Below are 16,321 nucleotides of genomic sequence, written 5' to 3'. Positions count from 1 at the left end.
CCGGGTTTCTTAAAGGGACCGCGCGGCTCTTGCTGCATCACCATAGGGTGGCGGAGTGCCCGGCAGGTCCCAGGCAGGCCGGCCTCCGGGAACGAGGCTGCTCTGTCTTTGGGGAGCCAGGCTGCCTCCCCACGTTGCATAACCGGCTGCAATACCGCAGCTCCGAATTGCAGGAGTTCCCTCTGTCCCCGCTGTCCCCGGGGCTGGCCAGGCTCCCTCTAGTTTAGTCCAGACTCTGGGACTACACTCGTCCGTCTGTAAAGTGGGGGTTCCACTAGATCATTCGTGCATTCATTCATTCCACGAACGCTCCTCGGCTTCTGCAGAGGATGGCAGAAGGGGGAGGGGGCCCCCAACATTCTAGAGTCTCCGATGATAGTGGCTACCCTGATTTTGAGGAAAACCCGTTTCCCACTCTGGAAGAAGAGTTGAAATAAACTCTTCAGGCTGGAGGTGAAGCTGAAATGGGAGCGTGTGGGTCCACAGCTTTGAAGGCGCTGGGGAGAGTGAGAGGCGTGGGGACGGCTCCCGTGGCAGGAGGTGGCATTGCCGTTGGGGCTTTGAGGATAAATAGGAGTTCGCCAACGGGGAGACATCCAGGCTGAGGCCACGAGACGCGCTGTAAAGTAGGGTGCAGCCAAAGCGCATGGGGGGCATTTGAGGGAACTGCCTCCTCTCCAACTGGCCAGGAAGCCCAGCCTCTCCCTCTACCCCAAGTCCCGGCCCTTCAAATCATTCATTCCACCCAGACTCACCTGTGGCTTCAGCTTTTGCTCCTCCTCCCAATGGTGAGGTGGACATTTTCCCCTTGATCCCCCCATCCCCCAAGACCTCCTCTCTCCCCACAAAAGCATCAAAGCAAAGCACGCCCTCATCGACGCCAACTCTCTTGGCCACCTTCTCTTCGTACAGAGGTTTTATTGCGTTTGGTCCACAGTCGTATTTCACATTATCTCACGGAGCAGGGCCCCTGGGCGGGGGGTCCCTGTGCAGTACTTGGCGGGGCATGTGGCCGGGGAAGATGGAGCAGTATAAGCTGGTCAGGCCCAGAAGGGAGGAGGGCTGGGGGCTCCTTAAAACTTATTGAGGGGCTGGGCACGGTGGCTCACACCTGTAATCTCAGCGCTTGGGGAGGCGGAGGCGGGCGGATCACACCTGAGGCCAGGAGTTCGAGACCAGCCTGGCCAACATGGGGAAACCCCGTCTCTACTAAAAATACAAAAATTAGCCGGGCGTGGTGGAGCACCTGCAGTCCTAGCTACTCAGGAGGCTGAGGCTGGAGAATCGCTTGAGCCCGGAAGGTGGAGGTGCAGTGAGCCAAGATGGCGCCACTGCACTCCGGCCTGGGCAACAACCACAACTGAAAAAAAAATCTACTGAGGCCAGAGTGGGTTGGGGCGGGGAGCATGGAGAGGGCGTCAGGCTTAGCCCCAACAACTCAGAATTTCACTTCCTTGTACGGCCCTCACTTTCCCCACCTGGCCCCGGGGCAGGTCTGAGGGTCTGAAGTCTGTTGGTCTGAAGGTCCTAGGGAAATCCAGTCACTTGGGAGCCGGAGATATTTAACATCACGGCCTGGTCCCCTTTCCCAGGGGGCTCATTTCCTAGCACCCTCTCCACTGTCCCTGCCCCACCCCTCGGGAAAAAAATGTATTTTTCTTTTGTGAATACTTCCTGAAACTTGCGGGCATAGAAACCACAAACTGCTCAGCTGACAAAAGGGGGAAGAGGCGAGGCAACCAGAAACCGTCGGGGACCGGTTCCTTCCAAGCTCAGGTCTCTTCTTCCCAGCACAGCCTGAATGTGCCAGCAGGGACCCTCGCCCTACACGTATTGGGATATGGCCTTGACCCCTTCCCCCACAGCCCAGTGGCTCAGTCTTGCGAAGGATCAAGGCAAAGCTCTGCTGCCTGATCCCACGCTGACACTCACAGACCCTTGGTTGACTGGCAGCACTGAACGGGTTAAGAAAAAAAAAAAAAAGATGAAAACACAGAAAAACCCAAAAACCCAGATGGGGAGACGATGTGGGGAGAGAGCGTGCTGGGAGCCTCAGTAGCCGGCCTCCTCCTGGTAGTAAGGGGGATATTCAGGGACCTCCCCCGGGTCCGGGCAGTCGCCGGTGCCCGAGGGAGCCCCATCGGCCACTGTGCCTTGCGGGCAGTACTTGGGGTCATATATCTGCCGGCCCAGGCCGAAGACCTGGCCGCTCTGGTTGGCGCCCTGTGTGTAGCCCATCTGCAGGGACATGGAGGAGTTGTCACACTTGTCGGTTCCCAGCTTGGTATCATAGATGTGCCGCCGGGTCCCGGGAGCCGTCATGCCCACCTGGAGAGGAAGGAGGGGTGGAGCAGGTCATGGTGGAGAGAAGAGGGGACCTTCACTGGGCGCACTGGCTCACGCCTGTCATCCCAGCACTTTGGGAGGCCAAGGTGGGAGGATCACCTGAGCCCAGAGGTGGAGGCTGCAGTGAGCCGAGATTGCACCACTGTGCTCCAGCCTGGACAACAGAGTGAGATCCTATCTCAAAATAAATACATAAATAAAATAAATAAAGACTAAAAAAAAAGAATTGGGTGGACCTTTGGGCAGTCCTTAAGGGAAAATGACACAGGGTGAGGTAGTAACTTCCCTAGAGACCCACAGTCAGGTGGAAATGACAGAGGCTGAAATCCAAGGCGGAGACAGAGAGCGGGGAGGGAAGCCGGAGGTGGTCTAGGGAAGGGGCTGAGACCGAGAGCCGGAGGGAAGCCAGAGGTGGTCTAGGGAAGGGGCTGAGACCGAGAGCCGGAGGGAAGCCAGAGGTGGTCTAGGGAAGAGGCTGAGACCGAGAGCGGGAGGGAAGCCGGAGGTGGTCTAGGGAAGGCGCTGAGACCGAGAGTGGGGAGAGAAGCCAGAGGTGGCCCCGGGGAGGGGCCGAGACCACAGGGTGTAGAGGGGCAGGGAGAGGAGTCGGGGGCACCCGGGCGAGCCCCACCTGGCTGGCGCACTTGTTCGTGCCCATCTGGAGGCTGATGGTCGAGTGGTCCATGGGGGGCAGGATATGGTTCTTGGGGTCATAGAGATGCCTCCTCGTGCCGTACGCGGTCATGCCCGACTGGCTGGCGCATTTGTTGGTGCCCATCTGCAGGGAGGTTCGTGGGAGAGGTCAGACTGCACCCAACAAGCTTCCGGTCCCTCCCTGAAATTGAGGGACTACAGGGCTCCATGCCGCTGTCCCCCAACGCTGCTGTCCCCCAACACCGTGGTCCCCCAACGCCGTGGTCCCTGGGGCTGGGGGAGCTGTCGCCCACCTGCAGCCCGATGACGCACTGGCCAGCCTTCATGGTGGCGTCGTCGAAATTCCGCTCCTGCTTCTCCGAGTACTTGACGCCAATGTCCACCCCGCTCTGCAGCCCTTTAGTCTTGGCCTGGGTGAGGGAAAGGGGCCGGGAGTACCAGCAGAGGGCAGCCAGGGACCCTAGATCCAGGCCCTGGGGGCGGCACAGAGACCAGGCCGCGGCCTGTCCCCTCTGCCTGCCCCGCAGAGCCCCCACAGGCACATCTCTCGGGTGTCTGGGACTCCACACACTCCACACACCCATCATACAGCTGTTTCAGTTTTTTATTTTTATTTTTGAGATGGAGTCTGGCTCTGTCACCCGGGCTGGAGTGCAGTGGTGTGATCTCCGCTCACTGCAACCCCCTCCTCCCGGGTTCAAGCAATTCTCCTGCCTCAGCCTCCCAAGTAGCTAGGATTACAGGCGTGTGCCACCACGCCCGGCTAATTTTTGTATTTTTAGTAGAGACGGGGTTTCACCATGTTGCCAGGCTGGTCTTGAACTCCTGGCCTCAAGTTATCCACCCACCTCAACCTCCGAAAGTGCTGGGATTACAGGCGTGAGCCACCGCGCCCGGCCCATGGGGCTGTTTCATCCCAGCGTGCCTTGCCTTAGGCAACAGCTCAGCTTTCCAGGGCTCAGGCCAAGAATTCTGGGGATGGGGACTTGGTTTTCGCTTCCTCTCTCTCATGTTCCACCACCTCCTCCGACCCAATCCCCGGGCACCATGGCCAGGCCATTGGCTCTGCCCCTCACTGGGATGTCTGCGCCCGGCTCCTCCCTGACCACCATTCCCCACGTGAGGTTACTGGGAGCCACAGAGGCTTCTGAAAACACCATTTGGAGCAGTTACCCCAGGAGAAAACCAGCTCCCCCTTCCTCTAACAGCCCAAGCCAGTTCCAATGTCTAGACCTTGCTGTTCCTTCTACCTGAGACACCGTGTCACAAACACACGCTCCCGGGCCGCACGAGACACCGCGTCCCACCCGCACGAGACACCGCGTCCCACCCACACTCCCGTTCTACACCAGACACCGCGTCCCACCCACGCTCCCCGTCTACACCGGACACCGCGTCCCACCCACGCTCCCCGTCTACACCGGACACCGCGTCCCACCCACGCTCCCCGTCTACACCGGACACCGCGTCCCACCCACGCTCCCCGTCTACACCGGACACCGTCCCACCCACGCTCCCCGTCTACACCGGACACCGCGTCCCACCCACGCGCCCCGTCTACACCGGACACCGCGTCCCACCCACGCGCCCCGTCTACACCGGACACCGCGTCCCACCCACGCGCCCCGTCTACACCGGACACCGCGTCCCACCCACGCTCCCGGTCTACACCGGACACCGTCCCACCCACGCGCCCCGTCTACACCGGACACCGCGTCCCACCCACGCGCCCCGTCTACACCGGACACCGCGTCCCACCCACGCGCCCCGTCTACACCGGACACCGCGTCCCACCCACGCGCCCCGTCTACACCGGACACCGCGTCCCACCCACGCGCCCCGTCTACACCGGACACCGTCCCACCCACGCTCCCGGTCTACACCGGACACCGTGTCCCACCCACGCTCCCCGTCTACACCGGACACCGTCCCACCCACGCTCCCGGTCTACACCGGACACCGTCCCACCCACGCTCCCGGTCTACACCGGACACCGTGTCCCACCCACGCTTCCCGTCTACACCGGACACCGTGTCCCACCCACGCTCCCGGTCTACACCGGACACCGTGTCCCACCCACGCTCCCCGTCTACACCGGACACCGTCCCACCCACGCTCCCCGTCTACACCGGACACCGAGTCCCACCCACGCTCCCGGTCTACACCGGACACCGAGTCCCACCCACGCTCCCCGTCTCCACCGGACAACGAGTCCCACCCACGCTCCCCGTCTACACCGGACACCGAGTCCCACCCACGCTCCCCGTCTACACCGGACACCGAGTCCCACCCACGCTCCCCGTCTTCACCGGACACCGTGTCCCACCCACGCTCCCCGTCTTCACCGGACACCGTGTCCCACCCACGCTCCCGGTCTACACCGGACACCGTCCCACCCACGCTCCCCGTCTACACCGGACACCGTCCCACCCACGCTCCCGGTCTACACCGGACACCGTCCCACCCACGCTCCCCGTCTACACCGGACACCGTCCCACCCACGCTCCCGGTCTACACCGGACACCGTCCCACCCACGCTCCCCGTCTACACCGGACACCGTCCCACCCACGCTCCCGGTCTACACCGGACACCGTCCCACCCACGCTCCCGGTCTACACCGGACACCATGTCCCACCCACGCTCCCCGTCTCCACCGGACACCGTCCCACCCACGCTCCCCGTCTCCACCGGACACCGAGTCCCACCCACGCTCCCGGTCTACACCGGACACCGAGTCCCACCCACGCTCCCCGTCTACACCGGACACCGAGTCCCACCCACGCTCCCCGTCTACACCGGACACCGAGTCCCACCCACGTTCCCGGTCTACACCGGACACCGAGTCCCACCCATGCTCCCGGTCTACACCAGACACGGTCCCACCCACGCTCCCCGTCTATACCAGACACCGTCCCACCCACGCTCCCACCCACGCTCCCCGTCTACACCAGACACCGTGTCCCACCCACGCTCCCCGTCTTCACCGGACACCGTGTCCCACCCACGCTCCCGGTTTCCACCAGACACTGTCCCACCCACGCTCTCGGTCTACACCAGACACCGTGTCCCACCCACGCTCCCCGTCTACACCGGACACCGTCCCACCCACGCTCCCCGTCTACACCAGACACTGAGTCCCACCCACGCTCCCCGTCTACACCGGACACTGAGTCCCACCCACGCTCCCCGTCTACACCGGACACCGTGTCCCATCCACGCTCCCGGTCTACACCAGACACCGTGTCCTATCCACACTCCCGGTCTACACCAGACACCATCCCACCCACGCTCCCCGTCTCCACCAGACACCGTGTCCCACCCACGCTCCCCGTCTACACCAGACACCGTCCCACCCACGCTCCCCGTCTACACCAGACACCGTGTCCCATCCACGCTCCTGGTCTACACCAGACACCATCCCACCCACGCTCCCCGTCTCCACCAGACACCGTGTCCCACCCACGCTCCCCGTCTACACCAGACACCGTGTCCCACCCACGCTCCCCGTCTACACCAGACACCGTGTCCCACCCACGCTCCCCGTCTACACCAGACACCGTCCCACCCACGCTTCCCGTCTACACCAGACACCGTCCCACCCACGCTCCCGGTCTACACCAGACACCGTCCCACCCACGCTCCCCGTCTACACCAGACACCGTCCCACCCACGCTCCCCGTCTACACCAGACACCGTGTCCCACCCACGCTCCCCGTCTACACCAGACACCGTGTCCCACCCACGCTCCCGGTCTACACCAGACACCGTCCCACCCACGCTCCCGGTCTACACCAGACACCGTCCCACCCACGCTCCCGGTCTACACCAGACACCGTCCCACCCACGCTCCCCGTCTACACCAGACACCGTCCCACCCACGCTCCCGGTCTACACCAGACACCGTCCCACCCACGCTCCCGGTCTACACCAGACACCGTCCCACCCACGCTCCCCGTCTACACCACTGTCCCACCCACGCTCCCCGTCTACACCACGGTCCCACCCAGGCTCCCGGTCTACACCACTGTCCCACTCACGCTCCCCGTCTACACCACTGTCCCACCCACGCTCCCAGTCTACACCACTGTCCCACCCACGCTCCCGGTCTGGGTTTGAAGATCGCTGGACGCTCAACATTCGTCTGATTCTTCTCCTTCAAGGCATTTCTCCCAGTTCAGAGCTTATTTATTACTTCTGTTGTGATTATTTTTTGAGAGAGTCTTGCTCTGTTGCCCAGGCTGGAGAGCAGTGGTGTGGTCACAGCTCACTGCAACCTCTTAACTCCTGGGCTCAGCCTCCCAAGTAGCTGGGATTACAGGCATGCACCACCACGCCCAGGTAATTTTTGTATTCTTAGTAGAGATGGGGTTTCACCATGTTGGCCAGGCTGGTCTCGAACTCCTGGCGTCAAGCGATTCTCCAACCTCAGCCTCCCAAAGTGCTGGGATTACAGGTGTGAGCCACTGCGCCCAGCCAGAGCTTACATATAATGCATAATAAAATGCTGTGTTCACTTTTGCATGCCTCCGCCATCAGACTGAACTGCATAAGGGGTAGACCATGTCTTTCCTGTTCACCAAGGAATCTGAAGTACCTGCCACCTCACGGATGCTCAGAAATATTTGCAAACGAGGCCGAGCACAGGGACTCATGCCTATAATCCCAGCACTTGGGGAGGCCGAGGCGCGCGGATCACCTGAAGTCAAGAGTTCAAGACCAGCCTGGCCAGCATGGTGAAACCCAGTCTCCACTAAAAATACAAAAATTAGCCAGGCGTGGTGGCAGGTGCCTGTAATCCCAGCTACTCGGGAGACTGAGGCAGAAGAATCGCTTGAACCCGGGAGTTGGAGGTTGCAGTGAGCTGAGATCACGCCATTGCACTCCAGCCTGAGTGACAGAGTGAGACTCCGACTCAAAAACAAACAAACAAAAATTTGCAAATGAGTGAATGCAACAGCTACATCCACCTCGCTGTGTGACTCTGGGAAGGTGGCTGCCCCTCTCTGGGCCTCACCTTCCCCGCCAGGGCGAGAAGAGACACCTGCACCTGCGTCATGTTCCCACTCTCAAACAGGTCGTTGGCCTCGAACAGGTCCACAGGGTTCATGCCGTAGCTGACCATGGCCTTGATGAAGTTGGACAGGTTTTCTAGCTGGGAAGAGGCAGGAGAGGGACAGTGAGTGGGCCTCAGTCTCCCCACCTGTTAGATGGACCCCCAGCACCATCCCTACTCCCCCCCACCAGCCCCTCACCTGGTGCCAGTTCTGCATGGAGCGGTTGATCTTGGGGACGGAGCCCGGCTGTAGCTTGTTCATGAGTCTGGAGGGCACAACATGGAGTGGGGGAAACAGAAACCTCTGTGAGCAGCGAGGAACCGTGAAGACCCGATGCTGATCTCAGCCAAGCTCACGCCTTCCTGGGCAAACTCACGGCCTCTCTCTGGGCCTCAGTTTCCACTCTTTTTTTTTTTTTTTTTTTTGAGACAGAGTCTAGCTCTGTCACCCAGACTAGAGTGCAATAGCACTATCTAGACTCATTGCCACCTCCACCTCCCGGGTTCAAGTGATTCTCCTGCCTCAGCCCTGAGCCTCCCGAGTAGCTGGTATTACAGGCGTCTGCCACCACACCCGGCTAATTTTTGCATTTTTAGTAGAGATGGAGTTTCACCATGTTGTCCAGGCTGGTCTCGATCTCCTGACCTCGTGATCCGTCCACCTCAACCTCCCAAAGTGCTGGGATTACAAGCGTGAGCCACCATCCCAGGCCTCAAGTTTCCACTCTTATAAAGTAATCTTTGGCTGGGTTTGGTGGCTCAGGCCTGTAAGCCCAGCACTTTGGAAGGCCGAGGCAGGCAGATCACGTGAGGTCAAGGGCTCAAGACCAGCCTGGCCAACATGGAGAAACCCCATCTCTACTAAATATACAAAAAAAAATTAGCCAGGCATGGTGGCAGTCGCCTGTAATCCCAGCTACTCGGGAGGCTGAGGCAGGGGAATCACTTGAACCCAGGAGGTGGAGGTTGCAGTGAGCCGAGATCATGCCACTGCACTCCAGCCTGGGCAACAGAGTGAGACTCCACCTCAAAAAAAAAAAAAATTATTTATTTAGCCACCACGCCCAGCTAACTTTTTTTTTTTTTTTTTTTTTTTTGAGATGGAGTCTCGCTGTGTCACCCCGGCTGGAGTGCAATGGTGTGATCTCGGCTCACTGCAACCTCCGCCTCCCGGGTTCAAGCGATTCTCCTTCCTCAGCCTCCCGAGTAGGTGGGATTACAGATGCCTGGCTAATTTTTTTGTATTATTAGTACAGACGGGGTTTCACCATGTTGGCCAGGCTGGTCTCGAACTCCTGACCTCGAGATCCACCCCCACCCCCACCCCCCCTCGGCCTCCAAAAGTGCTGAGATTACAGGCATGAGCCGGGCCATGCCCGGCCCCCCAAAAATTTCTTAATTAAGAAAAAAAGTGAGAAAAACCAAGATTTGTTAAGTGTGAGACAGCCCGTGTCCCTGCATGCACTCACGTGCATAAGATAGTTCCATCCTTCAGGCCCTTCTGGAAGTCAGGGCCGATGGAGAGGCCGGTGAGTCCCTCGATCCAGGTGCGGAGCTCTGCCTCCTTCTGGGGGTCATATTTGGACAGGAGCTGGTGGAGCAAAGGGCACGAGACTGAGCTGGGCTGGGGGCACCCCCAGCAGGAACCCCCCAGAAGCTCTGGAGAGGGTGGGGCCGGGGACTCCAGGGCAACAGCAGACAGAGGGGCCTGGAGGTCCCCCTCACCACACCCACGCAGATGCTCCCTTTTCCCATCATTGGGGGCGCCCCAGCCACTGCAGGTGGGCACAGATAAACCGCCCTCCAAGCAGGCCGACAACCGGCTTAGAACTCACTGATAAACATCAACTCTAATCCACTCCCGGTGCAGGACAAACCTGGCCAGATCTGCCTCCGCGCCCTGCCTTCTCACCTCCCCGCTACATCACACCTGACATTTACCACTTCAACCACCTGAAACCGCACCATTTCACAGCATTTCGTACGTCTGCAATGTTGTGCAACCATCACCTCTTTTTTCTTTTTTATTTTTTTTGAGACAGAGTCTCACTCTGTCGCCCAGGCTGGGGTGCAGTGGTGCGATCTCGGCTCACTGCAAGCTCCGCCTCCCGGGTTCTCGCCATTCTCCTGACTCAACCTCCTGAGTAGCTGGGACTACAGGCACCCGCCACCACGCCCGGCTAATTTTTTGTATTTTTAATAGAGACGGGGTTTCACCGTGTTAGCCAGGATGGTCTCGATCTCCTGACCTCGTGTTCTGCCCGTCTCAGCCTCCCAAAGTGCTGGGATTACAGGCGTGAGCCACCGCGCCCGGCCCCGATCCTGCTTCTTAGCAACTCCCGAAGGAGCTGCCCCGGAGGCTGACCGCCTCTAGTCACGCACCTGGCTCCTTGCCACCGATTCCCTGCCACCTTTCTGCACCCGGCCATTCCAGCTTTCTTGGCCTTCGGTGCTCTGAGACACCGCCGTGGGGAATGGGCTGTGTGCTCCTGGGCAGTGGGTGTGCACCAGTGGGGACCTTGAGTGTCCCTATCCAGCCACTAGTGACCGCGGAGACAGCACTGAGGCAGACGGCAAAGCGTATAGGGGGCCATAAGCACGGGGGCAGGTCGTGTAGCGGGAGCGGGAGATAAACGCTGGAGGGAAAATAAAGTAGGGTTTGGGCTGGGTGCGGTGGCTCACACCTAACAATCCCAGCACTTTGGGAGGTCAAGGCGGGCGGATCATCTGAGGTCAGGAGTTCGAGACCGGCCTAGCCCACATGGTGAAATCCCGTCTCTACTAAAATACAAAAATGAGCTGGGCGTGCTGGTGGGCACCTGTAGTCCCAGCTACTTGGGAGGCTGAGGCAGGAGAATCGCTTGAACCCAGGAGGCGGAGGAGGCAGTGAGCCAAGATCTGCCCACTTCACTCCAGCCTGGAACAGTGATCCTCTGTCTTAAAAAAAAAAAAAAAAAAAGAAAGGAAAGAAAGAAAAAAAAAATCAAATCCCTCTCCCTGCTCCGCACCCGTCTCCCCAGGTTCCCGCGGACAGCTCCCCCCTCAGCCTCCGCTTCCTCATCTCTTCCTGGGATTATTTGGGTAGGGTCAACTGACCTGGACCTGCCTGGGATGATTTGGGTTAGGGTCCCCTGAGCTGGACCTGCCTGGGATGATTTGGGTTAGGGTCCCCTGACCTGGACCTGCCTGGGATTATTTGGGATACGGTCCCCTGACCTGGACCTGCCTGGGATTACTTGGGTTAGGGTCCCCTGACCTGCACCTTCCTGGGATTATTTGGGTTAGGGTCCCCTGAGCTGGACGTGCCTGGAATTATTTGGGTTAGGGTCCCCTGAGCTGGACCTGCCTGGGATTATTTGGGTTAGTGTCCCCTGACCTGGACCTGCCTGGGATTATTTGGGATAGGGTCCCCTGACCTGGACCTGCCTGGGATTATTTGGGTTAGGGTCCCCTGACCTGGACCTTCCTGGGATTATTTGGGTTAGGGTCCCCTGAGCTGGACCTGCCTGGAATTATTTGGGTTAGGGTCCCCTGAGCTGGACCTGCCTGGGATGATTTGGGTTAGGGTCCCCTGACCTGGACCTGCCTGGGATTATTTGGGTTAGGGTCCCCTGACCTGGACCTTCCTGGGATTATTTGGGTTAGGGTCCCCTGAGCTGGACGTGCCTGGAATTATTTGGGTTAGGGTCCCCTGACCTGGACCTTCCTGGGATTATTTGCGCTAGTGTCCCCTGACCTCGACCTGCCTGGGATTATTTGGGATAGGATCCCCTGACCTGGACCTGCCTGGGATTATTTGGGTTAGGGTCCCCTGAGCTGGACGTGCCTGGAATTATTTGGGTTAGGGTCCCCTGACCTGGACCTGCCTGGGATTATTTGGGATAGGGTCCCCTGACCTGGACCTGCCTGGAATTATTTGGGTTAGGATCCCCTGACCTGGACCTGCCTGGGATTATTTGGGATAGGATCCCCTGAGCTGGACCTGCCTGGAATTATTTGGGTTAGGGTCCCCTGACCTGGACCTGCCTGGGATTATTTGGGATAGGATCCCCTGACCTGGACCTGCCTGGGATTATTTGGGTTAGGGTCCCCTGACCTGGACCTTCCTGGGATTATTTGGGTTAGGGTCCCCTGAGCTGGACCTGCCTGGAATTATTTGGGTTAGGGTCCCCTGACCTGGACCTGCCTGGGATTATTTGCGCTAGTGTCCCCTGACCTGGACCTGCCTGGGATTATTTGGGTTAGGATCCCCTGAGCTGGACCTTTCTGGAATTATTTGGGTTAGGGTCCCCTGAGCTGGACCTGCCTGGGATGATTTGGGTTAGTGTCCCCTGACCTGGACCTACCTGGGATTATTTGGGTTAGGGTCCCCTGAGCTGGACCTGCCTGGGATTATTTGGGTTAGGGTCCCCTGAGCTGGACCTGCCTGGGATTATTTGGGTTAGTGTCCCCTGACCTGGACCTGCCTGGGATTATTTGGGATAGGGTCCCCTGACCTGGACCTTCCTGGGATGATTTGGGTTAGGGTCCCCTGAGCTGGACCTGCCTGGAATTATTTGGGTTAGGGTCCCCTGAGCTGGACCTGCCTGGAATTATTTGGGTTAGGGTCCCCTGAGCTGGACCTGCCTGGAATTATTTGGGTTAGGGTCCCCTGAGCTGGACCTGCCTGGAATTATTTGGGTTAGGGTCCCCTGAGCTGGACCTGCCTGGAATTATTTGGGTTAGGGTCCCCTGAGCTGGACCTGCCTGGGATTATTTGGGTTAGGGTCCCCTGACCTGGCACCTGCCTGGAAACAGCTCGTAGCCCAGAGGAGGCAAAGGCGGGGAGGCCCCGCAGTACCAGCTCACAGCCCACCCAGCTTGGCTGCCCACGCCCGGGGGCAGCCCCGCCCCGCCGGCAACTTTGATCCGGAGGAATGAGAACGGTGGCTGCTGGGTACACAGCCCTGCCTCGCCCAGCTGTGCCGCGTCTCTGCCGGCTCAGGGGCCCAGGTCCCCCGGCCCCACCCCCAGCGGCTGCGGTCCTCCCCCACCCCCGCCCCCCGCTGCCCGGCCGCCGGCCTTCCAGCACATTCCTGTTCACCACAAACTGCCAGGAATGCGCGCTGCCTCCCCGGCTAAATCTGAACCAGCTGTTCCCAGCGGGTCCGGACCCCCAAGCCGGGATGCAAGGCCGCAGACACGGTGGATCCGAGCTGCCTCCGTGCCGTCCAGCCGGGAGTAAACTGAGCCACGGGGAAGTGGGGGGGGGGGGGGGGGGGGCGGGTCTGTGGCTGTTTCAAGCAGCCGGTAAAGCGGGTGTGAGCGGAAGCCAGGGGGAAGCTGGTTTCTAATTGGGATGCGACCCTTCCGTGACCCTGGCAAGCTGGCCGACGCCTCGCCCACCCTCCAAACGGACAGACTGAGGGTTGCGCGGGGAGCCTGCTAAGCGGCTCTTCCAGCCTCTGTCCTCACCCCCGCCAGGGCAGGTATCAACCTGCCCCCACCCCACCCCACCCCGTCTCCGGAAGCCGCCCCACCCTCCTGTGCCCGCTCCCACTTCCGCAGGCCCAGCAGGTACTGGGTTCCGGTCTTGGCCCTGTCACTTGTGGGCTGTGTGGCCCTGGGCAGCTGGAACGACGTCTCTGGGTCCCTGTGGACACCGGTGCCCTTAGCCGGCTGTATGCAGGGTGTGGCAGGGTGCCCACCCCACTGCACGGGGGGCTCTATGAATGCAGGGTGCAGATGGCCCCTTGAAGGAGGAGTCGTGAGCCCCGGGCTGGGGACCCTGGCTCAGGCCTTGACCACCCCAAGCCTCAGCCTCCCTTTTTGGCCAAGAGCTGGTCTGAAGGCTTGCAGGGGCTCACAGCGGGGAAGCAGGAATTCTCCCTCCAGTCTGCCGGCCGTGGAGTGCCGCCGGGCAGGTGGCTGTTGGGGCTGGCAGGGCCGGTGCCCTCAGAGCGTGCAGAGACAGGTTCCCCTGCAGAAGTCAGCTGTAAGGACACCTTCCCAGGTGCCCAGTGGGCGTCGGGGGAGGGGGTGGGCGGGGACGACACCGCCCTTCAGCTGGAAGGTCCTGGAGGGTCAGGTCCCGGTCCTCTCTGTGGGTCTCGCATCACAACCCCCGCCCCACACTTTCCCTGGGAATCCTGTCCAGGACCCTGCTGTGTGACCCTGCAGAAGTGTCTGGCCCTCTCTGAGCTAGAACCACAAGTGCTTTCTTTAAAAGTGTCTCCCCTAGCCCTGGCTTGTTTTTAATTATAGAGATGGGGTTTCGCCATGTTGCCCAGACTGGTCTCGAACTCTCTGGGCTCAAGCCATCCACCCAGCTCCGCCTCCCAAAGTGCTGGGATTACGGGCGTGAGCCCCCGCGCCCTGCCGGGCCCCAGCTCTTCTTTCGAGGCTGCAAAACCCCACATATCTCAGGGCCACCTTCAGAGAACCTCTTTGTTATCCGTTTAAATTAGTCAGATGGGGGACAAAGAACGTGCAAAGCGGCTACCGCCCCTCCCCCCAAGACACCCCCAAGGTGTCCCAGAGGCCAGGAAATTCCTGTTTGTGGGGGGGGTAACACTTCTCAAAAACCACTCGGCCATGCCCCTTCCCCTCCCAAAGCTAAGAGGCCCCAAAAGCAGAAGTGTGGCCAGGAGATGACGGGGTTGCTGGGGTCCCCCCCAGACCCCCAGAGCGTTGTCGGACCTTGAACGGACCTTCTCGAAGGTTGAGTGGGCGCCAGGGGCTTCACACGTGGGGGTCCTGGGGCCATGGCGAGGGGACGAAGTCAGACCCAACTACCCCTAGATGTTGGCGGGGGGGAAATGGGTCACTCGTCCCCCAGATCTCAGACCTGGGTGCTCCCCAAGATTCGCGGGAGCCTCAGGGGGTGCCCGCAGACATACCCCCACCAGGCGTCAGGGAGAACAAGGGCCCCTCCGCCCCGGGTCTCCAAGCTCCCTGACCGGGAGGAGCCGGGGGCGCCTGGGGGCTCCTGCACCGGTCGGAGCGTGCAACGGCCACGCTGTCGGGGGGACAAGGGGCGCCCCTCACTCACCCGGTTCTTGACCTCGGCCGACAGCCCGTACGAGGGACCCTTGTTGAACTGCGTGGAGCTCATGGCTGGCGGGCGGGCGGCGGGACGGGGCCGGACAGGACGGGACGGGACGGGACCGCCGGGCTGGCGCGGGGTTGGGACGCGCCGGGCTCCGCGCGCCACGCCCCCGCCGCTGATTGGCCCGGAGCGCAAATGTCCTTATAAGGCCTGGAGGCGCCGAATTCCTGCGGCCGCGGACTTCCTGAGCCCCCTCGGTCGCCCCCGGACCCCCGCCTGGGCACAGCACCCCCGTCACCAGAGGCCTGGAGGGGCCCCTCGCCCCCTTTGATGCCACGGGAAACTGAGGCAGGGAGGGGCCGAGGCCGCCGGGACGTGGCACTCCTGCGGTCTCTCTGCTCAGAGCTCGTGGGCGGCTCTCGCTCTTTCTCCATCTCAGACTTCTCTTCTGCCAGAAAGGGGAGGGGAGAAGGCTACCTTTGGGGCAGGAATGAGGGCCCCTCTCTGCCACTTAGAGGCGGCTAACCCCTTCCCAGGGAACTCTACTAGCTGGGAGGTGGACCAGGGAACCAGGGCAGGTTCCTCAGAGAAGGGGCCATTGGAGCTGGGGCTTTGTTGGATGAGTAGGAGTTTGTCAGTCCAAAAGAGAATAGGATTCTTACTGGGTGCGGTAGCTTGCACCTGGAGTTCTAGCTACTTGGGAGGCTGAGGCCGAAGGGGGAGGATCCGTTGAGCCCAAGAGGTCGAAGCTGCAGTGAGTTATTATTACAACATCACGCTCCAGCCTGGGCAGCAAAGCAAGAGCCTCTCTCTAAAAATAAATAAATAAATAAAAATAAAAATCCGAGTGGCTCACGCCTGTAATCCCAGCACTTTGGGAGGCCGAGGCGGGCGGATCACTTGAGGTCAGGAGTTCCAGACCAGCCTGGCTAACATGGCGAAACTCCGTCTTTACTAAAAATACAAAAATTAGCCGGGCATGGGGGCGCATGCCTGTAATTCCAGCTACTGAGGAGGCTGAGGTGGGAGGATCACTTGAAGCCAGGAGGCGGAGGTTGTAGTAAGCCGAGATCGCGCCACTGCACTCCAGCCTGGGCGACAGAGCAAGACTCCGTCTTAAAAAAAAAAAACACCTAATAATAATAAATTATTAAAAAGTCTCCGGGACAGTCTCCTGCCAGGCAGTGCTGGCTCTCAGGAGACCTTAGCTCTGGCCCAGCCCATGCCCAGGAAGACAGAG

At 60.3% G+C, this 16,321-nt stretch overlaps 1 protein-coding gene across 2 annotated transcripts; it reads right to left on the bottom strand.

Annotated features, from left to right (window-relative positions):
* Positions 1-898: 898 nt before the first annotated feature.
* Positions 899-15,535, bottom strand: CNN2 (calponin 2). 2 transcript variants are annotated; one of them, XM_024351867.3, is made up of 7 exons: positions 15,085-15,535; positions 9,524-9,645; positions 8,254-8,320; positions 8,016-8,153; positions 3,294-3,410; positions 2,978-3,124; positions 899-2,328 (listed from the first exon to the last, which is right to left on the bottom strand). In XM_024351867.3, the coding sequence occupies exons 1-7, from the start codon at positions 15,145-15,147 to the stop codon at positions 2,053-2,055; spliced, it is 930 nt and encodes a 309-aa protein (XP_024207635.1). In that variant the 5' UTR covers positions 15,148-15,535; the 3' UTR covers positions 899-2,052. The 2 variants fall into 2 exon arrangements, with proteins under 2 accessions (XP_024207635.1, XP_024207636.1); XM_024351868.3 differs by lacking the exon at positions 3,294-3,410 and having other exon boundaries at positions 15,085-15,482.
* Between the last annotated feature and the right edge of the window lie 786 nt (positions 15,536-16,321).

The sequence above is a fragment of the Pan troglodytes genome, chromosome 20 (genome assembly GCF_028858775.2).
Source record: "Pan troglodytes isolate AG18354 chromosome 20, NHGRI_mPanTro3-v2.0_pri, whole genome shotgun sequence".
Taxonomy (NCBI): domain Eukaryota; kingdom Metazoa; phylum Chordata; class Mammalia; order Primates; family Hominidae; genus Pan; species Pan troglodytes.
The sequence above is the reverse complement of the archived record's forward strand: the minus strand, read 5'-3'. Positions and strand labels throughout refer to the sequence as shown.

Coding starts and splice junctions, on each gene's coding strand:
- CNN2 (XM_024351867.3), bottom strand. CDS start 15,147: ATGAGCTCCACGCAGTTCAACAAGGGTCCCTCGTACGGGCTGTCGGCC. Junction 3,411..8,015: donor TTCTCGCCCTGGCGGGGAAG/GTGAGGCCCAGA, acceptor TCCCTCACCCAG/GCCAAGACTAAAGGGCTGCA. Junction 2,329..2,977: donor CGAACAAGTGCGCCAGCCAG/GTGGGGCTCGCC, acceptor CTTCCTCTCCAG/GTGGGCATGACGGCTCCCGG.